Source organism: Rhipicephalus microplus, chromosome 1 (assembly GCF_043290135.1).
Source record: "Rhipicephalus microplus isolate Deutch F79 chromosome 1, USDA_Rmic, whole genome shotgun sequence".
Lineage (NCBI taxonomy): Eukaryota > Metazoa > Arthropoda > Arachnida > Ixodida > Ixodidae > Rhipicephalus > Rhipicephalus microplus.
In genome coordinates, this window is record NC_134700.1 from 235,607,211 (window position 1) to 235,635,087 (window position 27,877).

At 48.6% G+C, this 27,877-nt stretch overlaps 2 protein-coding genes across 3 annotated transcripts in view; both read left to right on the top strand.

Moving 5' to 3' along the window:
* LOC119159499 (uncharacterized) overlaps positions 1–24,122 on the top strand; it is a 230,542-nt gene extending 206,420 nt beyond the window's left edge. The window contains exons 5-9 of one of the 2 annotated variants that reach the window (XM_075891637.1): positions 8,104–8,208; positions 17,596–20,249; positions 20,748–21,060; positions 21,609–21,716; positions 22,128–24,122. In XM_075891637.1, coding sequence (XP_075747752.1) covers positions 8,104–8,208; positions 17,596–20,249; positions 20,748–21,060; positions 21,609–21,716; positions 22,128–22,288 — 3,341 coding nt within the window. In that variant the 3' untranslated portion in view covers positions 22,289–24,122. Of the gene's footprint in view, positions 1–8,103; positions 8,209–17,592; positions 20,250–20,747; positions 21,061–21,608; positions 21,717–22,127 lie in introns of both variants that reach the window. The other variant, XM_075891636.1, reaches the window with a different exon arrangement.
* A 1,916-nt stretch (positions 24,123–26,038) lies between these two features.
* The window catches only part of LOC142769384 (apolipoprotein D-like), a 19,315-nt gene continuing 17,476 nt past the window's right edge, over positions 26,039–27,877 (top strand). The window contains exon 1 of the mRNA XM_075872597.1: positions 26,039–26,561. Within this exon, the coding sequence (XP_075728712.1) occupies positions 26,442–26,561 (120 nt within the window). The 5' untranslated portion in view covers positions 26,039–26,441. The remainder of the gene's footprint in view (positions 26,562–27,877) is intronic.

Genomic DNA, 27,877 nt, shown 5'->3' on the forward strand with positions numbered 1-27,877 from the left:
GTAGGCCTTTGCTATATACCAATTTAAACGTGTGCCGGAGACACGTGTACACAACGAAAGCGTATGCCCGGATTCTGTACGACGCTTTCTCACTCTCGCTGCAAGCATTCGGGCGCTCTATACTGAAGCAGTGCTGTCGATATCGACTCTACAATTAGCCAGAAGGTTAAAATGAAGCATGAGTGCCAAGTTTCGAGTCGCAAGGTTAATTAAAAAGCGGGACGGTATAGTGTGCGTGCGATCGCCGCACCTGGCTACCGCTGAAAAGCTTGAACAACGAGCTAAAAAAAAATGATGACTCTTGGGAATAAAACGGAGAGACGCTTAATTATTTCCTGCGCGCCAGGAGTGAAGAAAATCTTGCTTCCTAATCTTCATTGCGATGTTTCAACATAATCGTTGTAAAAAATTATATAACCACTGCGGACCAATTTTATGATTATGTAGCTAATTACATCCGATTTAGCGTACTACAAACGCAACAGCGTGTCAGCTAACGAGAGAAACGTAAGTCGTAAACGTTTTTGGCAAGCACAAACAGTCGTATAGGCATGAAAACGTGAAAAATTGAAGTACCATTAGATTGTGTCACATTTGCCAGTGTTTCTCTCTCTCTCTCGTTTTTCCCACATGTCGAGAAATTCGTCATTAATTAATGAAATTAGCGATTATTGAGACGGCGTAGCTACATTCTGTGACAGTCAGCTTTCCCTTCATTCCGTGCTGCTTTCGCTTCATTCTTTACCAAAGTCGTGAACAGCGACTGACCGTCAGCTCCACTGACCCGGGCGGTTTTCGTTGCGTGGTGCTCCGTATACCGCTTCCGTGGCTTTCACAATGTCGGAAACTAGGGTCCCCACTGGCGCGTGCCGTACTTTTTTTCTTCTTTTTCTCACCTCGAAATCTCACGTCTTCCGCCCCATATTGAAAGGAACTCAATTCTGGAGAAACGAGGAAGAAGCCCCGCGTGGGGCGGCCGAATTTTATGGCCACCTCGTATGCCAGCGACGTGCGGAGATAAGAATTAGCGCTGAGCCGGCAAAACTCGGCACCGTTTCTCTTCGTTCGGACGTGTGCCGGACCAGCAGGCAGGTTTCACGCGTATTATCGTCCGCTCACAACACCTACAGCTGCTTCGAGGTGCATTGAAGGGCGTCATGAAACAGAGCCCATTCGGTGTTTTCGACATCGCCAAAGAAGCGTCTTATCGGAGATCTCGAAAAGTAGAAGGCGAGAAGTACATGCGGCCGCATTTTCTTCGAATTCCTCAGCTGCAATACTTCCTAGCTTTTTTTTTCTCTGTACACCGCCCTGGAAGATACACCACACCGACAAGGCCTGAGTGAAACCGGAAGACATTGCGAAAGTCTTGCCTCGCCAATGAGTCCCAGGACCTTAATCCCCGAACTCACACCGCGATGCGACTAAAGAAACTTTCAGCTTCATAGGTGCATCTAACGACGCTCCCTGAATGCCGAATACGTTGTGTCGGGAGTTCGCGAACAATACCTTTTGCGGATGTTCCATCCGCACCCGTCTTAGAGGTACGACGTCATCACGTGCATCCAGAAACAAGAAAATGGCTTTGTTCTCAAGCGGAACAAAGCCGCTTCCCTGTTGAGTCGTGGAGCGCCGAGCGAGATGAGCCTCGTCTCTGACCGGCTGCCAACGACAGTCGTTGAAGCGACGTCGTGAAAATGGTGTGCGCACGCTACAACCGTTATCGCACTGTCTCCGTTATGCGTCGCAACGTGCATATTAATCCCAGAGCAGAGGCTTAATCAGCTAACGAGCGGCGTAGCGAATGAGATAAGCGTTTGTCGGCGCGCTTTGCACGATTGTTCATCTTCTCCGGTATTCAAAGGGTCCTTCCAGCTGTGCCGCATACGCTTCTCAGTTCATGTCACAGTGGATTGATGGACGAAAAAGAAAGAACACATGGCAGCGACACACGTGCTGCTTGTCCTCTTCCCCCCGTTGTCCTCCTTTGTTGCGAGAGCATGCGCACATGCCGCGTTTTTTTCCCCAAGCTGGCGTGAGCGTACTGCCGACTGAGAGTCACCGCAGAAACAAGACTTGTCAGTGTTTTGGGAGCAAAATCAGATGCCTTCCACTCTCTTTTTCTTTCTCTCCATACTCCTTCTCCTCCTCTTACGTCCTCCATGCATAACGCTCCTTCCTTTCGAGGGGAAACCCGACAAGAATCGGAGGAAGGCAGAAAAGAAAATGTGTACACGCACACACTCGCCAACTGCTCGGAGGAAGGTCCTTTCTCTTTCGCGCGTGCAGAACTAGAAGCGGGCAAGAGAGGGAAAAAGAAATAAGAGAGAAGAGGGCGGTGCTTTTTCGCCGACGCTGCTCAGAATCTTGGCCTACATCTTTGTCAGTCGTTGCTTGAATTTTGGTCGCTTCCGCAGCGCGGTCGCCGGCAGAGCTCTCTCTCCTGCCATTTGTCGAACCGGCCGGCCACAGCGCGTACTCGCTGTCGCTGGCGCTGCGTCCACGACGTGTGTCGCCGAGGGCCTGCCGCTTCCTTCCGTCGTGACCACGCATGTCCCTTGTCGCGCCACGCGGTTCGGAGCCGCTCGTGTAACAGCCGAGGCTGCTGCTCGGATTGCCGGCACTAGCGCCTGTGGGACCCTTGACCTTCCTCCGACTACTAGAGTGGCTGTATGTGTGTGTGTGTGTGTGTGTGCACGCGTGCTGGGTGCTCGCTTTGAGTGGTGTGGCTTTTGAGCGCGTTGGAAAAGAAGGAAGCGACTGTCGTCTTGCGCGTACCCCCGGATGAGCGAGCCAGGCCGACTTCCCGCGCAATTAGCGACGACGATTGGAGGTCTCCTCGGCGCCAGGACTGACGCCTCTCAGCGGCCCCGGCGGCTCATTCTTCGGCTCGAGCGAGTGGATTGCACAATGCAGCTCCTCCTCTGAAGCCTCGCGACGAGCGCTCACTTCCCGCCCGTGATCATCCAGGGGGACTCATTTGCTAGTCCCAGCACTCTTATCTTGAAGTATTCGCGAGCGCTTGGCCTCAGTGAAGTTGTAAAGCATATTTTCGTCTGCAAGACCCACAGGGATCTCCATCTTCGTTCTTTTTCAGTGTTCTTCGCAGCAACGCTTAAGCGAGTGCGAATGAGCGAAGTGACTTACGGCTGCGTTCTCGACCTGGGAGATTACTTGTGATGACTAGTTAACTTCATAGTCGACCGGTCACGCCCTACTCAACAGGCATCTGCGGACTTCTTTACGTGTCACCGTGCAGACTGCGCCGTGGTGATCGACAGTGAGTGACGCTGCCCTGTGCAATTCCTAGTCGACGTCTCATGCCGTGAGTATAGTACCGTTACATGGGTGGTCACGTGGTGTGAGCCAGCACCGTGGCATCGCTGCGTCATGGAAGTCCCGGAAGAAGTTTGCTCCAAGGAGAGCGAATGCGCGAAGGCGCAAGAAGACAATGGAGAAACCGAGGCGGTGCAGCAGCGTGGCGTGGGTAGGTTGTTACAAAGGCCAGCTCTCATACGCCGCCGGCCCACGGCCGATTGCGTTGCATGCGCGAGCGCACTCACTCTTCTTCTTCTCCTTCTAATTTGCTTTCTTCTTTATGTTCACTTTTTCCGAATTAGCGGGTAGTCAGCCACCCCGTCGGGCGTCCTCTTGAACCGCGTGGGTTGGGCCGTTCGATCGAGGTTTATGGGCGGCCACTCCGGGCGTTGTTTGTGCAGTTCGTTCGTTACACTCTTTGCGGAGAGTCCGTTACAGCGCGAAATGGCTCGGTTGGCCACGATACTCACTTACCCCGCAGAGCGCCGGCGAAAGTTTTTGCTCACGCCAACTGTTGTTCCATGCAGCTTCCCGTGCGGCCATTGTCGCTGCGGCGAAGGCCGGGTGGCGTGAGGTTTGTTCGCTTTGTGCACGCGTACGCGCGTTCTGAAAGCATTGTAGACGTTACGAAGTGCTGGAATTCAGAGAGAGAGAGAAAAAAATCGGGAAAGGATCAACAGAAGCGTAGGAGTGTGTTGCCTTATACAATGGCTCAAACAGTCTATGTCTATAACGCAGCAGGAAGAAATGAACGATTACTATAGCCTTGGAAGGCATTGTATATTCCGTTATGTTAAATTGACGTATAGCACTACCGATGAAGTTCGCGGCCCGGGGTACCCGCAACGTTATCAAAATTTTCCTCATTTTTTAGAGTTAGGGTGGTAAATTTTTCTGAAAAAAAAGACATGAGATAAATCCTCACGTATTTTGTGTATATGACAGAAAAGCTTGTGCTGAACTTCCCTAAACCGTGCACTATGCTCCTGAGGCTCTCAGTTGTGAGGGATTGCTTTTTGACGTTCATGTAGCGACGCGAATGTTTGTGCACACAAACGAAGGGCGGACGACAACCAAGTCCACATTCTTAAGCTCAGCAGCGAAGTATCCCAGCCTTCATATTAGCGTGGAGGTTTGTTTATTTTTAACACGCTTGATAATGTGTGCACAAAGTGTCAAGAAAGATTCAAGTGCAGCATTCTCGGAATGCAGCAACGACAACGACGGTAATCCTGTTTATGTAAGTCGAAAGCGTACAATGGAAATAAACACAGAAAAGACAGGGCACAAGTAAGGATTTCTTTTACCTCGATAAAGAACTTCCGGAGCCCTCCAATACGGCGTGTTTCATAATCATATTGTGGTTTTGAGACGTAAGACATCGATAATTTTTACTTGGATAAAGGCTACCTTATTTTGCACAGGGGGTGATAATAGTAGGTGTCGTCTGTAAAGCACCTATCATGGCACCCCAAGTCGGATCCTGATGTAACTGAATTGAATTCATCACTTCTGTTTTACTCTGAGTAGTATTTTTGTATAGATGAGCTTTCGTAATGCAAACCGGTCACCCATCGTATTGAGGTTAACGTTCTTCTGGGTCTCGCCAGATGTGTACGCATCTCTTACCGGTTCATTATATAGCGCTCGACGCAATATCTATTCTATGTTTAGCTCCCATTGTTTACTCTGCAGAGCAACGCCGCAGTCTCACCGTGGTGGACGGAGAAAATCACAGACTTGCGTCGAAACCCCGAATCTGTCGTCCTTCCGCCTCGCAAATAAATGGAAGCGTGCCGCACATCTGTTACCCGCAAAACGTACACCAGCTACCGCACTGACAAAATGGTCTCGGCATTTACATGTGGCGCTGTTTTTTTTTTTCGCTTAAAAAACAAACTTAAGGTAAGCTAGAGAGCCAGTTCTTCTACTCACTTTAAACGTTCGTTTTGAGTCCCGTTTTCTGCTTTAATGCCAGCTACTTCTTCAAACCAAAATAAATGCAAACTTCCCGTACTCTCGCATGGCTCGCTTTTCGAGGCCTTCGTTGAGGAGGAGGGCATGCAAGAGGAGGCGGAGGAAATGCGACGAAGAAACAACGCCCCGCAATCTTCCTAATGGCCTTGCGAAAATGGCCGCCGTGTTTCGACGCGCGGCCAACTCAACGCTGTATGGCGCGGACGCGTTCCAAGTGATACTTAAATCCGCGAAATAGCGGCCGATCGGCGGCACAGCCTATCCAGAACGCCGCTACCTGTCCTTGCGAGTATAGTAGCATCGAGAGAGGAGAATGGGGTAACGAGAGGCTGTGTTATATGTAAGAAGGTCGAACGAGAGACGCAGTTTTTAGCCAGAACAAGTCACAGTCTTTCCTTCTCCCAGTGGTCGGTTGCGTGCATACTGTATGACTATACAGCTATTTTTTGCTCAGACCTTTCGCACTTTTACCCACATGTGGTACACGTTCAACTTCGTTTTGTTTTGTTTCTTCTATCGCGCTTCACCAGCCAAGAAGCTGGTGAATAGGCGCGCCTTTCCTTGGCCAGGACGCCCGGTGTTACGCGAAATGCACAGCGCTCTGCACCGCTTACTTGGCAGGCACTATAGATATTCGTCCGCCTGGCAGGCGTCGCGCGCGCCAGTCTCATTTCGAATGCAGACGGCCGTTTTTTCTGAGCTTTCGTCCTCCGCATCTTACACTGCAAAGCTCGGCGAAACGGTGGCGGAGGCCCCAAGGTCTTGCGAGGTGTTCCTCCCGTTAAACGGACTTGACGATCCCTTTCCGCGAGGCAGTAAAAGAGAAACGAAAAAAAAAGCCACGCGAGAGGCAGAAGAGAATTCCGTTATCTGTCTGCATGCTTAAACGCTCGCTCTCACAACCGTTGACTGAAGTATTTGCAGCGTGGTCGCCGGGCCTGTTCTACGAAATAGCCGGCTTGCGCCACGACGCGCCTACTATATCGGGGATTGATAACCGCCGTCCGTGTTCGCGCGCGAAAAAGCAGCCGTATTCAAGCGCGGTCTCTCATTTGGCTTGCTAAGATGGCTCAGAAGTGCTTGAGCAAACCAGGGCTTCCTCACTCACGCGAGGGGGACCAGTCTGTGCGTCTGATGGATCACGTGAGACACGAGCCGCGGCGCCCATTTTTTTTGGTGTTTGCTAAGCTCAGTGGAGCGAGATCCGTGTTCATTTGCAATGCAAGCAGAGGCTCTTGGTCGGCGCTTCCGATTTCGATGACGACGTACATGTATACGCGCGACGTGCTCGGCTTGTTTGAAAGAGCGCCGGACATGCCTTCACGCACGCACCCTCCGTGTTCTCAATTACGGCCCGTGTCTAGGCAGCAGGACTGCGAGTTCCCACTTTCGCCGTGCCATGTCTTTCTTCGTCTTCGCACTCGTTAAAGTATTTCCCCAGCGTGCTACCGCTTTGCTCACACTTCCGTCGATGATGCGCAGTTCCAGTTTTGTTACTTTTGCACCTCCGCGGGTTTGTCTTCTATGTAGGGCGTCTCGTGATGACCACGTCGTTCGGTTTCGCGCAGCACTCGTGATTCTATAGTGTGTACCGCTATACGCGAGACGTTTGCTGCTCGTTCTGAAGCGGCTCGTTGGCGCCAACTCCTTCGCAACACGCGCTCGTAGTTCCCCGAAGTGGAGCGTCGAAAGAAGGCGACGTGCGGGAAGGAAGTGCCGAGAGGAATTTGTAGACAGTCGAACTGCGGGCAGTGGAAGAAGAAAGCATATTAGAGTGAGAAGCTGTCCGCACTTTTCTAACGCTATATCCAATAGCGCCGCAGGCGTTTTGTAAAAAATACGGAAGGAGAGATTACATCACTAGCGGAAGTGTCGCGGGGGAAAACGGCACGCAGTGAGACGATCATCGAGTGAACGGAGCTGGGTACACGCAAGGAAGTTACATAACCTCCTTGGGCACACGTCCTTTTTCGCCTGGATGTGTCCTTTGGTAAGAAAGTGTCACGTGACTCTCACTCCTATGCAGTTCAACGTTTCGCCGTTGCTTTGGATTCCAATATCTGTAGTTCAACAACAGCTGCATATTTCCACTTGAACTTGTTTCCGGAGGATGGGAACGATGGCCCACGCTGTGATCTGCTTGCAGTACTGGTGACAACCTCTGACTGATCGTATTCTAATGGCAATAATCGCACACGCGTTCCTAGTGGACGCGTTTTTTTTTTTTTGTCAGGGCCCTACAGGAAACGAATGTAATTGTCAAACACTGTCGCATTCTCGTCGGTAAGATTGATTTACACACGATAGATCCACTGTTTGCGTACCATGTTCCAAAACAAAATGCCGTCGTCCTGCTGCGAAGTGTTGTCTTGCTTTTGCAATCGTATAGTGAACGTTTCTGTTGTGATTGATTGATTTATTTGTGATGTTTAACGTCCCAAAACCACTATTTGATTATGAGAGACGCCGTAGTGGAGGTCTCCGGAAATTTTGACCACCTGGGGTTCTTTAACGTGCACCCAAATCTGAGTACACGGGCCTACAACATTTCCGCCTCCATCGGAAATGCAGCCGCCACAGCCGGGATTTGATCCCGCGACCTGCGGGTCAGCAGCCGAGTGCCTTAGCCACTAGGCCACCGTGGCGGGGCGTTTGTGTTGTGTTACCGTTTTATGCGACGGATTCTTATGAACGAACTATCAACCTGTATGTGTATTTTTGAAATCAAAAACTATTATGGCTTGGGGCACACTTTCGAAAGGAAAAATATTCTTATGAACGAATCTTTCTTTCGCTTTCTTTATGCAGAAGAAGAGAACAAGTCTGACTGGGCACTGCCATCGACTGTCGGCCAAGTCGACGATCTTGCTCCTACCAGCGGTGATGAAGAAATCTTGAGCCCCATAGAACACGGTAAGTCTTTACAGGTGGCTTGAAAGCATTTGCTAGCTATATAGAACATTTTTTTTTCTTATACGAAAGAGCATAGTTTTGCCCCTTGGCATTACAACACTTACACGCTATCATAATCAATTTTCGCGATAGCTGAAGGTGTTTTTGAACACGGCACAAGGCCCTCACGGAAATGGAACGGGAAGAGTCCATTTCCATGCGAACATTGAAGTATAGTATCACTGCGTATGAAAACAAAAGCTACCCATCAGGAAAAAAAAAATCGTACATGAGAAAGTATCCAACTATTCCCTCGTCTACGGCGTCTCTCGTAATCATATAGTGGGTTTGAGACGTTGAACTTCACATATCCATCCAACTAATCCCTTCCTGAGGTCGTTCTATGATCTGTCATACAATATTATAGCAGATCACGGAGCGAGGCCGGATAACTCGACAACTACGCGAGTGTAGTTTTTAATTTGCAAACGTGTTGCTAAAAGCTCAACCTCACGTAGTGCAAGCTTGTGATCCCCCCCCCCCCTTTTTTTATTTAAGAGGCAGAACCATGGGTTTACAGCACATAGTTATCTAGAATGGCGATGTGAATCTACGATCATGGGAGTCTCCCGGTGTAGCGCCGTCTACTTAATTTCTGTTTCTCTTGATCATCGCGACGCGCCATTGTACACGACTCTCCATCAATATTATACATGTATACGGAAAGAATATCGTTTTGGCGACTTGCATACTCCCCGCGTCATTCATATTTCTTGAGATAGCAACCTTATCACCCCCTCCTCAGAATCTAGCTCCTCAACCGCTGTGCCTTATCGACTACGTTCTTGCTTTTCGCGCAGAGTTTCTCCAGGGGCTAAACATCGTTAAAAAGTACATGCAGTCGCTCGACCGATTCGGACTCTCATTGACCGTACAGCGCTTCATCCCACACCGAAATATCCGCGATCATGCAGTGCGCGAAGCGATACAGATAGAAATTTACCTCGCGTTTCTTTCCCCCATCGTTTATTCTCAGCTATGCGAAGTCACGCTTACAAACGCTTTACGATAAGGAAACAATAAGGAGAATATCGTTAATGCACTGTGCGAATGCACTCAAGTCTTGGAGAAGGAGAAATAAGATTCTCCTTCACGGAGATAGTTGGCCTGAGAAGAAGAAGAAAAGACAATGTATGGGCAGCCGTCCTGCAGTACCTTCGCTCCTAAGCGATGAATCAGATAGGAGCACACGAGATCGAGTATACGACATATTTAAACCGTCCAAACGCGGAAGAAGCGGAGGAAGTGGAAGTACGAAGGGACCGGCAGGTAACGGAATGGGGCTCTCGGCTAACTCGAATCGGCCACTCCCACACGACGTATAGGTATACATATATCGTCGTTATAACGGTGCGTAAGACAATCACTTGTTTCTTCGGCATGAGAAAGTAGAACCGTCGGTCGCCTCGCTCCCAGTGCCGCCGCTATTCCGCAGAGAGGGTTGGTTATACCTCGCGTTTCGAGGCCGTCGTTTCTTTGTTCCGACGCGCATCCCTCGCATATAGGCGCGGCGTCATTACTTTTGTTTTAGCTCACGTGTGCACACAGAAACAAACCGGAACAGTGGCTCCAAATCGTGTGTAGGACGAGCCTCCTTGGGATATGTATAGGGGGCGCAACGGTGGTGGTGTCACGGGGGCGTTGTGCGTGAGAAAGTTGGTTGGAGGGCGATCTCCTCCTTTATGAGAGGTTCGTGTAGGTACAGCTCGTTCGACAGGAAGCGAAGGTAGAGCAGTGCACGCGTATAAGACTGTTTTCATTCCGACGAGTACACGCATCCAAACGACTAGGTATGGCTTCTGCGGGCCGTGACTATAGCCCACGGTTACTGGGCATATCAGTGGGGCTGGTCTCGCACGCCAGTATCTTTTTGGTTTGATATGGCACGACTGAAATGAATTTGTATTGCGCAACGTTGTGACGCATGTAACTTCAAGCCCACGCATTAGATTCACTTGTTTCTTTGCAACCTGTCCGTGTGCTCAGGTTTGGGTGCACGTGAAACAACCCCAGGTGGTCGAAATTTCCGGAGCCCTCCACTACGGCAGCTCTAATAATCATGTGGTGGTTTTGGGATGCTAAACCCTACATATCAATCAATCATCAGTTTTTTGCAAACTGTCTCTGCTGCTGCTTATATCTTTCTGTTTTGAATAGGTACGATTTCCTTGCAATGCTGTCTTGTCGCCCCAGCTCCGACAGCACTCATCATGTGTTAACTTACAGATGACGTTGTGGAGACCATGTCCACTGTCACTAGTAAAACATAGAGAGCTGTGCAGGTCGTTCGGGCAGACAAAGTTCATTCTCCGAGAAGGAAGCGTAGCTGGACTGCGGTCGTGTGTGTCATGATCCCGAAAGGTCATACGCGTATGCCCCTTGTTTCCTGAGTCGACGTATATGAGTGAATGACTACAAGCAGTTTCAATGAATAGCTCCGGACGATGCACTTTCCTTCAGTTGTTTACATTACTTTTTTTTCTTATTTGCCGCAACGAGAAACAAATAGCACACGCAGACACACGTACACCACGGACACACGGACAAACAATCACGCCCACGCGTATAGTCCAAGCAGTTTTAGAAGTACCAAGCCTTTTTTGTTAGTTGCGCGATGTGATACACTTGCCTTACACTGAATATTCACCGATCAATTATTCTCGTCAGACCGATTGCGGTTTTAGGCGGCTATAGTTAAGAGCGTGAGTATTAAAAGAAGTATTTGGTTCCATCTCGAAGAATAAAAATATCAAAGCCTTTATGATTTGCCCGCCGCGCTTTACCACCATGTGTTTGAGAAAAGCACGCACTTAAATTATCATGTCTGACTCATCCACTAACATTTTTTAAGCGTACCTGATGCTATCGTGCTTATCTTGCACATCCTGTTGACATGATTCATGAGTACAGCCGACCCATGATATCGAGGTCACTGAGTAAAGCTAACCGTCACGCCTCTAAGTCGCCGGTAGTGCTCGCAACTTCCAAAACTGTATAGATAATAATTCCTGACGCGCACGCGACCACAAAGATAAGAAGTGATTCAGGCCATCGCAACGTACATTCAGATCGTAACAGAAAACAATGGAACTCATTCTGTGACGTCGTTGCGTACGCCTGTATTAGAACTCACATGCTTTCATTTGCATAGCGTGTAGAGTACTGCGCACACAGGACAAGTAGTTATCAATAACCTCTTTTTCTTTTTTTTAGTTCTCCTTTCTTGTGTATTGAACTGCATTCCTCGCGGGTGTGGCGTTAAAGAGCTGGACTTCACCCAGAGATAACGAGCGCGTCGGCAACGGTCGAATGCCACGCATTCCCGATGTCTGATTGAAATTGCCTATTTTGTATGTGCGAGTGTGAGCGTACTACGCTGGGCGCATTCCACACATTCCCATTTAGATATATCGCTTTCGCTGCGTAATCCAGGAATTCTCGGGCGCCCGTATAATAATACACGAGAGTGTCGTAATTGTCGCGCCGCTTTCGTCACCTGGTACAAAGAGATCAACGAATCGATAAGCTCTCACGCGCAGCCACAAAGATAAAAAAAAAGGGGGGAGGAAGGACCGACCCGAGAATTGCGAGTGCGCTACTGTCCGTTTGTTCAGCGCGGGCATAATGAGGCGTAATAAGGGGCAGTTCGTGCAACAGCGCCCCCGGCGCAACACGCTCGTTCTGCATGCAAGCTGCGAACGACGTGGCCGGGACTCCGAAGAACCGCTAAGCAGCTTTGTCTATAACATAACACCAACGAGGGTGGCGGGTCGCCCATTGCGGGGCAGTTAATAAGGGTGCGCGAGGAGGGCGCTGCGGATGAATTTCAAGACGCTTGGCCCGAGGGAAGCAGGCAGCCGTAATAACACTTCGGCTCGTTAAAGAAAGGAAGAAAAAAAAATGCAGCTCGTTAATGAAAACGAAAACGCAACGTTGTGGGAGCTGCGGCCGCTGATGTACGAGATTGTACGTCAAGGCCCGTATACGCAACAAATCGTTTCGCACCACGCCGCCATTTCGTGATAGAAATGGAAACATTGGCAATGGGGGACTCGCGAGAACCGTGACCTCCTATACAGACAGAAATATTTCAGAATTTTCCTAGAAGCCAGCTTACTTAAACTTGCTCATTATAACATAAAGTACATTTTGGATGGTACACACGTTTTTAGTGAGTAATTGCGATGTCCTTCCACGATATTACCCACCAACAGAATGTGATCGTTGACAGTCAAGAGATACTATGCAAAGCCTCTAAAGACATGATCAGTGGCATAATTAGGTTTAGCGTTAACACAAAAGCAGAGCCTAAATTCCTGATTTTTTTATTCGCTACAATACTTTTTTCCCTGGCTAGCGACCTTCTTTAAACATTTTTCGCCTTCATCAATGTCATTCACTACCCCCTCTCAATCGCTGTCTGACCGTAGGAACATTTCTCAGATACCCCGTCTCATTACAAGAGCGATTTACATTAAACCACCGCTTAAGTGCGGTTCCCTCTAAAGAGAATGACCCCAACGAACCGCGATCCTCTTCACGCGTGCTATCAGCTCTCGCGATTCCACTGCACCACGTAAGCTCCAGCGCTTTCACAGCACTGCGCGGTATCGCGCAGAGGTCGAACGTGGTGACACACCGCGTGCCATTCCTCGTACCGCGGGGCAATCTCTCCGTGTTTTTTTTTTTTTTTTTTTGTCCGGCACACGCGGCGTGTAGTGTTTTAACTGGGCCACTACGTAAGCGTGCGCATCGATTAGGGCCCCCTCAACACCCCTCGCCTCGCCGCACGACAACAGAACGCCGCCTCCGGAAATGCGTGCTCCAGGTTCGCTGCGTTCCTCGCGTTGTTAAACGGCGCCTCCAGCCGCCAGTGCTGCGCCTGCCTCCCGCTGTTCTTGTCGCCTTGTTCTTTCTCTTCTGTACTTACATACTGTATTTCGCGTATGGTTAATCTCCTTAGCCACGCTTGGTACGGCGCCCTGTTGTAGTACGTGTGTGCCTTGGGAATGCGGCGGACCTTCGCAATACGCCGGTATTGAGGACGTGAGGATTCCCCGCCGGATCCGAGGATGAAGTGTAAACGTGAGTTACGGGACTTGAACGCCCTGGAATTCCCGTCAATCGCGTATCGCACTCGGCGAACGTTGCCCTTATCTTTCTGTAAATTTACTTGTGCACGCCTCTGTCCGCGTGCCACGTCGAGGTGAAATTATCAACTACAAATGGGGCGTTGGAAATGAACATTTCGTCTCGTTTATTGGCAAAATACCTCACATTCTCGGAGAGACGTTGCCGGATTTATTAGGTGTACACGTTAGCAATTTCGAGGTGCTGCCTAACGTGTACACGTTAGGCAGCACCTCGAAATGCGACATAGTTCAGCCTTTTCCATAGATAGCTGCGCCTTTTTATAACGCCAATGCACGATCGCTGACGCTGCACCTATGACTAGAGGGGAACTATTGTCAGTGAAAGTGGCCTAAATATCCGGAAGGGTAATCATGCACTGCAGAGGTACACACTGGCAAATAACTACGACACGAAGCCAAAGACTGCTTTTCAGTAGGCCGTGTGAACTGGCCTTATTTGAAGCACTTTTACACGTAAATATTCTGATCTTGGTAACGTGCGTTTCGCACTGATAACGTGTATTGGTCGAAATGTCAGAAAGGGCGCTCTCTGTTCACTAGCTTCCACTGCTCACGTAAGATGGATGTATCGATGACTAAACTTGAAGTACCACGGAGACTATATAGTATATTGCATTACGATTATCCAACACCACCTTATAGTGGCCTTATGACTACACGAACCCAGACTATTTAACCATGCCTCTTTTCGTGCTTGCAGATCGAATACGATCTGCTCTATACCACAATGCAACACTTTGGCCACGAGTGGCCGCAATTTAAAAGTGTGGCAGCTTGGGCTAGTTGGTATGGCATGACGATAGTTATAGCGCGAGAACAAAACGACGACTCAGAGACAAGAAGGACACGAAAGAACACGAAGGACACGGAAGAATTTAAAGCTGCAATGTGCATACCACCGCTTACCGTCCTTTGCCCGCAACATTTTCCTTTTGATAAGACCTCATTCCAGGGAAGCAACTTTCATGCTTATACCCGTGTAAGTTTATAATGGAGCCACTTCCGCTTTGCGCTGTACGAACTTCGTTGGAAAACCCTGCATACAATACGCATAACTCCTTCGCGCGTGCACGCCGTGCGTGAACAACGAGCATTTCCGCGTTCGCCACCACGCCAGGGGGGCCGAATTCGAGGCCCTCCTGGTGGTTCGATGAGATGGTCGTCCTCAGCACCCACTTTCTGAGGGGGGTTGCTTTGTTTCACTACAGTGCCAGTAAGCGAGCGAAGCTTGAGGACGTGAAATGTTTCACACTGTTCATAACTGGCAAACGGCCTGGTGGCCTAGCCGGCGAAGATGTTGGTTTCCGGCCTTGCCGTGGGCAGCGAACCGGGATCGTCCGAGGTGGCGACGACGGTGCACACCGACCGGGGCGCCGTTTTTCCGTGGCTCGCTCGCGTGACCGCTGCGTGTTGCACCCTGAAAGTGGCGCCGGTGGTGCGCGAGAAAGAGCAGAGAACGGTAAAAGAACACACGCAAGGAAGAAACAGAGAACGCGAGTAAGAAAGAAAGACGAGCAACCGCCGACAAGGGGGCTTGGAGAGGCCGTTCACATTGGAGGAGGAAGTTCCTATTTTTCGGTCACGGCCCGCGGGAATTTCGATTCGTGACTTTCGAGTGGAGTAAATAACACGGCCGGATCGAGACGTGCGGCAGAAGCATCGACGACTGCGTGGCGCCTCTCGACCACACGCCACACCGCGGGGTCCTTGAAAGGCCGTCCATTTTCTCTTCGTTCTTCTTTTGTTCGATGCCGTATTCGCATTCTATACGGCCGAGTTTATACCTCTTCATATGTTCTCTATTTCTTTTTTTCTTCTTGCCGAGTCGAGAGAGAGCGCGATGGGGCTGGTCCTTCGACCGGCGAGAGTATACGGAGCGGTCACACCTTACAACAGAAAGCTGGGGCTGCTGTGGGCTCTTTTGTTGCTTTTTGTTCTTCTACTCGTTTATTTCGTTTCTGATTCCACAGAGCATCATCTTTGTGCGTGTCATTGTCTTAGCGGGGACCTGCGATGGAATGCGGAATAACGAAATGCGGCACCTAAAATTGGAATACGCATAGGCAAGTCGTATTCTGGGGGTTAATTACCTACGCGCTTTTTTTTTCTTGTCCGTTTCTCAGCTATTGAACTTGTATGCTACTTCAAGGTGATCGTTGTCATCTAAGCGACAAACGAACAATGAAATCATAAACTTTTTTTTCCCGAACGTCTGGGACAACGTGATCTGGTCACGCCGACGACACGAAAACTGGAGTCTGTGGCTTCAACAATCGCCACTTGCTTGTTTCACAAGGCTCTCACGGCTCACGCTCTGTCGGGGATTTCTAAGCTTGGTTTTTGTCTCGTACTGCCAGCATTACTGCAAAAGAAGATAGGTCAAGGAAGCGATAAATTTGTTTTTTCTCTAGGCGTTGTATATTTGTAATAGAGGCGGCCACCTCGGATGTTTAGCCATCCAAACTTCTCGAGGTTTCGTTGAAGAGTCCCTCATTCTTATCAGACTTATTTTTAGCCCATATGTGCTTTTATACAAGTCCCACGTGTTTCTTGGTTGCCAGCGAAAGCAATTGCCCTTGTTAAGCCTATCGCATTCTAGACTTTCTTTTTCAGCACGAAATTTTCGACTCCTTTGACAAAGTCGACCAACCATTGTGTCTCGTTGTCACGCTCTTCTGATGCATTTGTCACTTATGACACAGCCAGGGATCTCTCCTCAGTCCTCACTATGGCCGACGTGCAACCGAGCCTTGAACGTCTCAGCGGGGGCGCGCGGCCGCCGTCTCTGACATTCGACATCCGCCCTGGAAGGACGTGCACTTCCGGGCGCGCCGCGTTTCTCCCTTAAGGCGGCCCAGAGCAGGAAGGCTCGTGGCGCCTAAGGTCATTGCCACGCGTGGGAGAGCAGCGTGATGTGCGTGTTCGCGAGCAACACGATCTTTCTGCGATCGCGTTGATGGCCCGCGTCTGCATCATGGCGACGAGCAGCCGTGACCGATGAGCAGAGACGCAAACGCCGCGTGTCTGTCTGTGTATGGCAACTGAGGCTCGGGAGGAGAGCACAGGCTATAGCACTGTCTCACTTCTGTCGCCAAAGACGACTTCCGCTCATCCACCATTACCGTATTGCGCTTCCTCTTTTTCTTAATCTTCTCACGTGTCGCGCGCAGTCGAGTGGGCTCTTGAGCCATCTGGTTTCTGTTTCTTCTAGGGTACCTGTGCGCGTGAAGGCTCAGTGAGGCGGCAAGGCCTGCTGCCGCATATCTCTGGTACAAGACATACGCGGCAGAAAATGGCATATCTCTATCGCGTGCGGCGTATTTCTTGTATTACATATCTTTGCGATAAGAGATGTGCCGTGAAGATATCAGATGGAAGCAAATTGTGGTCAGAAATACGTTCAAGCGCCACTAATGTGATAAACTCGCTTAATGGTCCAGGTTTATTGTAGGATATTGTCCTCGCTCGAGCCAACTTTTATGGCCTTCTGCAGTTATATGCGATCTCTGAAATAAAATTTTAGCGCTTTGCTTATATATAACAATGGCTAACTCATAGTCATGTTTGATATAACTAAACCAGGAGCTGAATGGTGTTATTCTTGCGGAAACATTCTGGAAGGACAGGTTTATGGTATTGGTGAATCAACATTGATCCGTCTTTTAAAAATGCCTTACAGGAAGTCGATTGTTTAAAATACCCATTTAAGGTTTAATCTGGCCAACTATGCGCTCGCCAGCGTTATAAGTCATGAACTTCGGCTGCTCTTAACAGAAATAAATTATTTAAAAGGATGCATTGTAGCTTTAAATGTATCAGTGTGCTTCAACTGCATATTTTATGTCAGTCATGTCCTTCCGAATGCTTGGCTTTAAAAATGTTGCAATATAAACAGTTCCTCAGAGCAAGCGTCTTATTACAGGCCCCCACCCACCCCGAAAAAAAAACGACATCAACGGCCTGGCGTTTTTTACTCGTTGTTAGCAGCAAGCTGAAGTTGCAGATAGACACCAGAAGGCCTGCGAAGTCACCCGCAATGGTTCCTGTGCCATCGTATTAAACGCCATGTAATATGAGATGCCATAAATAACGCTCGCGGTGACTGTGAAGCTTGATGGTTACTGCTGCTAGCGAATCTTGTGTTGACTGATATCGGGAGTGTTGATTATACGTTCCTATTTTTTTTTCTCAGAAGCACCGAGCCCATTCCGGGAGAGGGAGGAGAAGTCACGCACTCCGGACTCGGAAGACCCCATGAGCTCTGACGAAGGCGGTGGCGGAGGCTTCCCGTCCCTGCTGCTACGGCGGCTGCCGCCCGACGGCCACGAGTTCCCGACCGCTTACAGCGAGCCGTCATTGCCCAAGGCGCCGCCACCACCGTCCGCCGCTTCCAGCGCTCCCAGTTGCCAGGAAGACGCGCTGCCGCTCAAGAAGCCCATGCACGTCTACGAGGACTCCGGCATCTTCTCGGACGACCCGCTGTCCTCGCTTTCCGCTTCCGAAGGGGAAGAAAAGACGAAGGTTTCCGTGACCAAGTCGCCCAAGGAGTGCTGCAGTTGCCGGGGTGACGGGCGAGCCGCCGTTACCGACGAAGGAGCACCCTGGACCAACGGCGTCGACAAGGACTCCACGTCGTCGCCATCACCACCCTCGATCATTGCGGCAGAGCCACCACCACCTGCCGCGGCGATGCCTAAGGAGGACGCCAAGTGCCTCCCGGCGACGTTTGCGTCGACGCCCCTGCCCACGCCGACGGCCCAGTACAGCTCGCCTCTCATCCTGGATCGGAGAGCCTCTGCCGAGGCAACGCAGAAAAGGTACTCCGGCATGCTAGCATCCATGCTTGAAACGACAAAGTTCGGCACAAAGCTCAAGGGGCTCGTCATTCCTGACAAGCCCAAGGCACCCGCGACGGTGGCCAAGACGCTGCCAGTGATTGTGAGTAACTCCGTTGTGCCATCTTCAAACAAAATGGTCCCTGCCATGGACGACTGCAAGATAAGAAGGGACAGCAAACACTCTCCACCGTCGCCGAAACACACTACTTTGCTTGCCGATCCCCCGTGGAAAACAAAGGAGGTGTCCGAGGTGCCCAAATACTCACCTGCATTCAAGCGCAGATCTCTTCAGGTGTCGAAGTCGTGCGATGTTTCTCCAGTGCGTGGCAGCTCCCAGAATGGTTTCCAGTTTTCTCTTACGCACAGTAAACCCGTGACACCAGTTCTGCCAGAAACACCTGTTATGTCTCCACCTCCGCTGAGCTACACGTCATCTGGAAGCAGGTCGAGGTCCAACAGCAGCTCTTCCACCTTTTCCAATCCTTCTAGTAGCGGATGTTCGCTGGAAATCAGCAAGAAAAGCCGAGCTGATTTGTACTCCATGAGTGATGGCGAGCACAAGCAGGCGCCCACTGTCGTTGCTGAAACACCGGTTGCAAATGGCAAACAATACGGGCAGTCACCGCTTCTTGAGCGGTATCTCTCTAGTGCCACCTACGATGACAAGAACGCCGAGTCGGCGAAGGTGTCGAGGCAAAGCAGCGTGAAAAGTGTTTCGTCCACCGATTCTCGGAGTGATCAAAAGACAATCACGAATGGTTACGACGGTTCTAGTGCGAAGTACAACTCCGAGCGGAGAAGTTCCGCTGAAATTCAACGGAAAAATTCCCTCGGCTCCGTGGACGCTGTCATTCAGGAGGCAAAAGCACAAACAACTAGTGCGGCGGGCAGCGCTCCTCAAGTGCAGCGATTAGCCTCGACCGAAACAAAGTGCGATGAAAGCAGGAAGGCTTCGAGGACGTGGGATGCCTCTTCGCTGAAGGATGCCAAGACAAAGTACCGCTCCATGGACGACCGTAGTTGGAACTCGCAGTTCAGGCAAAACTCTTGCGAACAGCCGGTCTACTCGGCAAGAGTGAACAGTGTCTCTAGCCTCAGCGCTGACCAGAGGACACGGTCCGTGGACCTGAAGGAAAGCCCCAGTGAAGCCTGGCAAAAAAGTGTTAGGGCCAGTCAACTAGGTCAACAGAAAACAGTGCTCAAAAAATCAATCGACAGCGCAGACAGTGCCAAGAGTTTCAAAGCATTGGCTCAAAAGTGGGAACAGAGGTCTCAGGACGCGCAGGGGGGTGCTCCACAAGCACTGAGGAAAGACATGGTTGTTTCAAATGGCAAGAGTCACCCGCCAGTTGCTCCCAAGCCTAACGAATATAATAGGCAGAACCAGTACATCGTTGCCAACGGAAAGGCGTCCCCGTCCACATCAGCTGATTACCCTCCCCCTGTGCAACTACGCTCCCAGAGATATCCGCTTGCGAGGCCTGCATCGATGTTCGAGGAAAGAGACAAACCACGCCTGAGCACTGATTGGCCAGAGTCACATCCTTCGTCTTATCTTCGAACCAAGGTGGACAGGCCCTCACCTAGCGTAGCATACAGAAGTAGCAAGAACTGCTCGCCTTCGCTTAGCGTAAACGACATCAAGAAGGCCTTCGAGAACGAATCAGCAAAGGTGCCACCGAGAACGCTGGCTTCTCTACGAGCCATAAGGTCCGAACAACAACTTCCTCTTCCCGAGCACCGACGGTTCTCATCGATCGACTCGAACGACTCCGGAAACAGCACGGCATCGAGGGAACAGTACTCCTCCATGACGTCCCTGGCCTCCACGAGCAGTCTCATTTCGCCCCAGGAACTTCAGCAACTTATCGACGAGGCAAACCAATCGCTGGACGAAGCTGGCGCCTCTGGACATGACATTCACGTGGTCATCCTCCACAAGGACTCGCCAACGAGCGGAGTTGGGGTCACCCTTGCGGGTGGATCCGACTACGAAACAAAAGAAATTACGGTGAGAACTGTTAGTAGTAGTAATAAATCTTTTAAGGATATTATTTTCTAATGAAAATAGCCTAGAGTTCAAAAGTATGGTTGAACCACATTTATATTTAGTGGCGCTTAGCCTAAAGTTTCGTGTTTCTTGGTTGTGCTTGCAGTGGCTTGCAGTGGCGATTTCTAACACCTAAAAAGCGAATAGAAATATAAAACGCACATCTGGAGCTCATAATGCATTGGTACTCGGCCACTACAGATAAATTATGTTAAAAGAGATATTGCTATAAAGTTGTATAGCAGATACTGCACAAATCGGGAGAGTGTATCTCGATTGAGGCGCCTCATACTTGATGAAACTAAATGCTCTAGTACCAGTAGTTGGCACCAATACATGGAAGCTCGTATTGTAGGCTCGCACCAACGAAATGATATCCTATTAATTCACATATAAATATTGCAGGCTTGAAGTAGGAGTTCTTTTCCTGACCTGTTATTCGGAACTTGGAACATGCAGGTCCACAAAGTGATTGCGGGAGGACTGGCTGACCGGGATGGACGAATAAGGAAAGCGGACCGAATCCTCTCCATCAACGGCAAGACGATGAAGAACGTGACGCACAAGGACGCGATCGACATCCTCAAGTCCCCGAGGCAGGAAGTGGTGCTGGTCATCTCGCGGGACGGCCGCCAGTCCCTGAGGACGACACCGAACATCAGTCGAGCCTCGAGCCTCTCTTCCGTCCTCGACGTGGTTGACGAGCCTGAGGTCTCCACCTCTGCGTCGCCTGTGACCGAGGCCCAACGGAGCCCCACGCCTGCCAAGCACGGTGAGCTGCTGTTCTGTGCACAGAATATATCTCCGAGAGAAGTAGTGCGCGAACTCAGTTCTGCTTAAGAAATATTATTGGTTTCTCCGTACAACATTGTCACATATATGGCCCATAATGCACTCTAAACGAGACGACTTAACTTACTTAGTTATTGATGTATCTGGAACCCTCAAAAGATGAACACTGAACATGATAGATAGTTTAACCTCACACGGACGTTTGGCTACAACATTGAAGAAGTTGAGCTCTGCCTTTCGTTTTCTGAGTGTCGTGGTAGCAGAGCAGGTAAAAGGTGTCGCTCTCCTCAGCTCAAGGACGCGAGCTTGATTCTTGTTCGAAGTGGCCATATCTTGATGGAGGCGAAGCACAACGATAACCACGCACTGCCGTTCACGTGCAATTCATGTAATCCCAGGGGGGTTAAAATAAATCCTGTGTATATGTGGAATCTCCCGCCACGGTGTTTCTCGTAAGCATGTTGCAGCTACGTCTCCTAAAGCTCCGGAATGTATAATGTGTAAAATGGATTGCATTTCTTGCTGCAGAGCAAATAGCCCTTGTGAAGGACGGACTTGGCTTGGGATTCACCCTGGAAGGTGGCAAAGATTCTCCACTCGGAGACAAGCCTCTAGTCGTCAAGAGGATCTTCAGAGGTGTGTGGCTAGTATTCTCATATAGAATTCGTTGATAAGAATAAAGTTCATCATTCTGCTGCTTGTTTATAAAATGCATTGTTCAAATGCATTCATTCTTTTTTGTCCTCAAGTAACGCAATGTCTCATGCCTGCCACTACAAATCCTGAAGTATTGTTTAATGCTTTAAAACATTTGGCAGAATTTGTACGTTCAATGGTTCGTCTTCAAGCCCTCGCGCCCTATCTTAAGATGTGCGTCACTCTCAGTCTTCTTGCTTCTTGTCTCCTACTGGAGGCCGGCCCTTACGTTTTCCGTCCCTCACTTTTATTTTCGAGCAGTCAAGTGTAGCATTCGTATTCTCGTCAAATGGGTCATCCAAGGTGACTTGCGCAACCTCCTTATTCCGCATTCGTTTCCACTATTCACAGGTGGCGCTGCCGAGCGGGACGGGCGCCTCCTGGTGGGCGATGAACTTGTCTCCATCAACGCTCAACCCGTGTGCCTGATGACGCGTACCGAGGCCTGGAATTTCCTCAAGAAGCTGCCCGATGGACCGCTCACCCTGCAAGTCGTCCGCCGCGCCTGTTAAACGACGAGCCCGCGTGTTGTGCGCGCTGCCAACTTGTACAAAACGTGACTTTTTTTTTTCTACGTTGCAATGGTGTGCCTCATCACCGCAAAAAGGAACTTACGTCGCCCACTTGTTCTCCAAGAAACGTGCTCCGACACAGCAGGCTGCCAGATTGAAACAAATGTGTGACAACGAGCTCCAGCCAGCCTGGTCCACAAGAACACGCCGTGTCTTCAATGCAAGTGCTACTGGAACAGCGAAGGCACGAACTGCTCGCGCCTCTGTATACGAGACCGGACAATTTTTCGGTTTGTTGCTAACACGGTGACCCACTGCACAGCATTGGTTGAGCGCTTGCTTGCGAACGTGTACGGTACACACGGCTCCACGACTCCACGTGAACATTACACACGGCTTGACGTGAATACCGTCTAAGAACTGAACTCAACAGTTTGGAAAAGCTATTACCTGCGTGGATGGTATTTTGCTGTGCCGTTTCTGCGTCTTGCTCGCTCCTTCAGCGCACCTCTCCTGAGTGGAGGCCGGGGGGGGGGGGGGGGTACTACATTTTAACCACAGGTGCCATCACGCACAATGCCTTACTTGCCTGTTTTCACCAATTCTTTTTACAGAATGCACTGATATTTGCATTTAAAAGTGAAAAGTTCCAGAGAGAGCTTTTTTGTGTGTGTGTGTCAGAATGATAAGCTGACCTTGTCTCCTGTACAATGCATAAAAATGTGTTCCCGAGCTGTAGTATTAGATACTGGAACAAGAACTAAACTGTTCTATTGTTTTCCCCCTTTCCGCTTGTGCCTTTTAACCTGTACTGCCTGGCCCAGCTAACTGTAAGATAGTAATATATACCCCTAACGCTTCGTCTTCACCCACCAATGCCCCGACACGAAAGGCAGGTTGCCTTTGATCTTCAACGGTTTCGGCGGTGGTGAGTTGCGAGAGAACTTCCTTTATGAATATGTTTTATCGCCGCCTCAGATGCCAGGCAGTCACTGGCTTGGTGTGGTCGATGTTGCTGAAGTTACAATAGTGCGGAATGTCCTTTTATATATGTATACTATATATACTTTCGCGTACGCAATGCCAACAGGGTGCTTCGATAAAAGTGCCAATACGACAAGATGCAAGAGACAGCGTACTTCGCATTCTTTTCTCACACGTCTACTGAAGTTTATCGCGAAGGCAGGGCCACCTTGGTGACCCGTATCTTCCATAAAGCTGAAGTCAGTTCCCGGTGTAGAATATTTTTCTTTTTATATACAAATATTGAAGATATGTCTTCCAAAAAGTGAAGATTACAAGTATTTTGTCGCGCAATATAACAAATCTCGCTGCAAAGCATAAAGAGAGACAGAGAGAGAACGCCTATTTATATATGTACTAGGAGAGTCGTATGAACTATTTTTTGTAATATATATTTCTTTACTCTAGAGGTGCGCGAAAATGCACTTATGATTATTTTTTTGCTTTTCTAAGCCGACTAGTGCCTTAGAACAATAGCTACAACTGATAATCGCACAATCTTCTTTTTTTTTCTTTTATGACGGTGGTAAGTACTTTTCACTACGTTCGATCGAACAGACAAACACACACACGTTGCATTTCTAACGATTTTCTTCGAAATTATATGACAGCGTTCTACAACTCCTAAATCAATACGAAACGTATTCACGTAATGTCATATTTTTATTTCTATTACACATCTGTGCTTTCTGTTTCATGCTTTGGTTGAAGAGCCGGTAAACGTCATTGTGCAGTAACAATCTACATTGCTTTTTTTGTCTGAGTGACTGTAAATCAGTTGTGGTGAATAAACATTAGTGAAGCCTGTTGATACATTTCTTGTGTGTCATTGTTCCCTTCTGGAAGCCAGAGTGTTTCGGCTTGCAAGGAAAGGAGCACATCATCTGCTGCTCGTCCTCAACATTCACTGGAGCACCCATTCACAACCTAAATAGGCTTCTGATCTACATGTCAATCGTCGTTCGGGGAGTTAACATCTAATTTTTAAACACCTATAAACAAAGGCTATTTACTGACTTTGCAGTGCGAGACTTTAAAGAGAGAGATGAAAAACAAAAACAAAAACAAGATTAGTTTAAACTGTAAACGTCAACGCGACGTTGTGGTTAAAACCACGTCATAGGTGAATAAGTCTACTTCATAAGTAATACAGTTGAACCCACTTAGTATGATACCAGCTTTAATATTATAGCATTTTGAGGAATAACAAGCTGCTGCACCATCAACTTTTGCATGTTTTCTATAGTGCAATCACGCTCTTACTACAATGCCCCCATGCTACATTATCAGTTATATCTCTGTGCTGAAAGACAATGGAACGCAAAATTGCGGAAAAGAATGAAGAAATCGAGAAACTCAAGCAGCCGAAACCCACCCAAAGCCGCCTTCGCCCTTTTGGATTCTCTATAGGTATCGCCGCATAGCATTTTAGTATTGCGGTAAAGCTGACTTTCTAAAGCTGCGCTGGCTTCTATTATTATTCTTTCTTTTACACGATTAGAATAACTTATAATAACTTGGAATAATTTGACGTTCAAAACTTCAAAAACTACCACACATTGGTTCTGTGGGGTTTCCGACAGTCCCGTGAAATTGTCTGAACTTTTGAGCACGCCCGAAAAATTGGCCGTTTTGTCATCCTTGACACTGATGTCTGGTGACATAACTCATTATCATAGTATTCTCACATCAGCTTATTACAGCAGCTGTATTATAGTTTTCTCACAGAAGCTTGCCATCCCCCTATTCTGCTTTTTTTCGTGGAACCGTTTATAGCAATGATTAGTTATAAAAACAAAATTCCAGTGACACTTGAGTATTGTTATGAGTGAGCTTGACGGTGATAGCAAACGGCGACCTCACGTTCTCCTCACGCCTTAGTATTTTATCCACATACCGACCATCACGCACTGACGGAGAGTTTTTTCCACCAGTTTTATCCAAGCAGAGGCACATTATACAGAAGCATATGTCAAATCCACCAAATTACGACTGATCAAACAGTGCGCAATAATACCACGTGGCCACAATTTGGAAATGCCCTCCTGCCAAATCATCTATATGAGGTCCGCAGTTTTTATTTCCAGGATTAGCCACTCGACTGGTGAACGCTTTCACTTTCATTCGTTCATGTGAAGCTATATATTCTTTTATTCAACTAAAAATATATGTTATCTTTCTTTATTTACTCCCCATTTCTGGCCATCTTAGTTTATAATGACTGCATGAGTCCAAACTACATGAGTCTAAATAAACTTCAGTGTTGCTTTTCTGGGGTATAGCTTTTTTTGTTAAAAAGCTACTGTTCACAAAACTGTCCCGTGGCATTACTAAAGCCGAACCGTTCAATTCGTGAACAATCAAAGTTAGCAGGTAGCTGAAGCTGCCAGTTACTAGTAAACAAGCCGATACTAGGTTGAGCTCAGTCTATACTGAAGCGGCCGTAGTCTCAATGTTTCATGAAGGAGGCAAAAAAACAAGAAAAAAAAAACAAAGGAGCTTGCATCTTTGTTGGCTGTATATGTTTCGACTGCTGTACTGTTCTCTTCAACCAAACAAACAAAAGAAACTGCGTAGCTGTGTTATAACCCACAGTTTTTGAACAGACATACAAAAAAAGATTACCCAAAGCGAATCATATACTGCTGTGCTCACGCAGTGAGCATACACATTTCATGAGCAAGCGCGGACTCGGGCGCGCGACGGTGAACACCGATGACCCGGGGTAACCTCGGTACGACTGAGAGCAGACAAACCGATACGGTCTGTTTTTCGCGCGCTATAAAGGAAACGTAACCACCGACCATCGATACGCTTCGCTAAGGGCACGCTTCATTACACCGAGCCCCTTTGTCACGGCCACGCATTGTCGTTAGACGTGCAACCGCGCACGTCTATTGGTGGATGGATTATTTGGGGTAATTAGATTGGCCGCGTACGACACCACGGCGCACGCACTTGCTATGCCACAGACGGCCGTGTAATTGTGGTGTGTTTTAACGACGAGCGTTTAACGGCTGTAGTGAAGGTGCTTGGGACGGTCGGTATCTGAGCTTTAAACAGGAGTATCGTATAGGCGTGCTCAAGAGATAACTGTCACAGCTGCAAGGCCGTCCTCTTGCCGATTAGCATGCAACAACGTTTCAGCACTGTTATTACCTTCGTAGTTTTCGTACACAGAAGCGGCGTTGCAGCGAGTGATAAGCACTGCTCCGATATTCCGCCCATGAGGCACTTTAGCGCTGCCAAGGTACGTGTACATTTGTTCTCTATTTTAACAGCCTAGCTTTCATCTATAGACTTCGCGCAGCTGTGAGAAAACTTGGCGTTACAATTGCAGTAAGATGTAGAGACAATTTCAAGGTCACAAGATTTGTACCCCAAAAAACTTCCAGTCAGCTCATTTACCAGCTCCTAACGTCGAAACTGAACGCACGTTTTCAAGTTTTGTCTAAGGTAAGGAAAGTCTCTCTGTAACTTTTCAGATAAAGGGAACGTGCACAAAGTTGAAGGGAATCTCATACAGTTTTATGTAGCTCAAAAGTACATTTATTTTAATATATTTTGCCAAATAAGAGAACGAAAGTGTAGAAACTGAGCGAGCAATTTTTTAAAGCTCTTCCTGCTCCCGAATGCTATTAAGGCACATCGGTGGACTAAACCGGATGTCATCAAGGGTGTGTGTTTGAAAACAGTGAAAAGTGAGTTCGGCTATTTTTCAACCACGTAGCTTGAAAAGACGCTGACTTGTGTTATCTCGTCAATATTCGATTTTGGCATATCCGTTAGCACACCCAATAATAATACGACGTAACTAAGCATGACATCCATGCCGCGTAAGGTGCACGTAAGTGGAAATCAAGGTTAACATCCGTGTACTTCGAGCAAGGTAGCACCATTTACGGTTTATACCCGTGACACAGGGGCAAAACTAAAGTACTCTAAAGTTAACACCTTTTGTCGCAAAGGACCATTTGCAGAAAGGAGCTCCGCCGATGACACACGGCACCAAATTGCTGCATTAGGTGGTACCCCAAAAGAACATTGTAGAAAGAAATGGCGCTGTTAGTGGGAGCAGAAAGCCTCGAAATATTAGAGAAAAACGGCGCGCGTACATCTCATTCAGAAATATCAGAGCACAAAAACTTTTTTATTGTCTGATGGCTCATAAGGCACATAGTTGTAATTTTTTTCTCTTTTTTTGCGCTTTTAGCAGTAACTTGATCATCGTCTAGCAACTATGAACAGTCTGTATTTGGAATTTCGCAGTCCTTGTTTTCGCCGTGCTTTTTCATGTCTGTGGCAGAGACGGCGCGCCGCATTTCATCGTGATTCTGCGATAGATCAGCAGAGACACTTATCTTCTAGAGTTTCTCGAAAAGAGCGCAGAGACGTGCATTCGCATCCCAAGCGCAAGAAACTGCACGCAAGACAACAGAGTGCGAGCAGAGGCCATAGAAGGCCTGTAAGGCACACCCGACGCGCTCTTCACGCGCTCCTCACCAAGCCTTTTTGTGGGACGTGGCAGAGACGCCATGGTGACCGTCTCTTGCCAGGCACTATAGG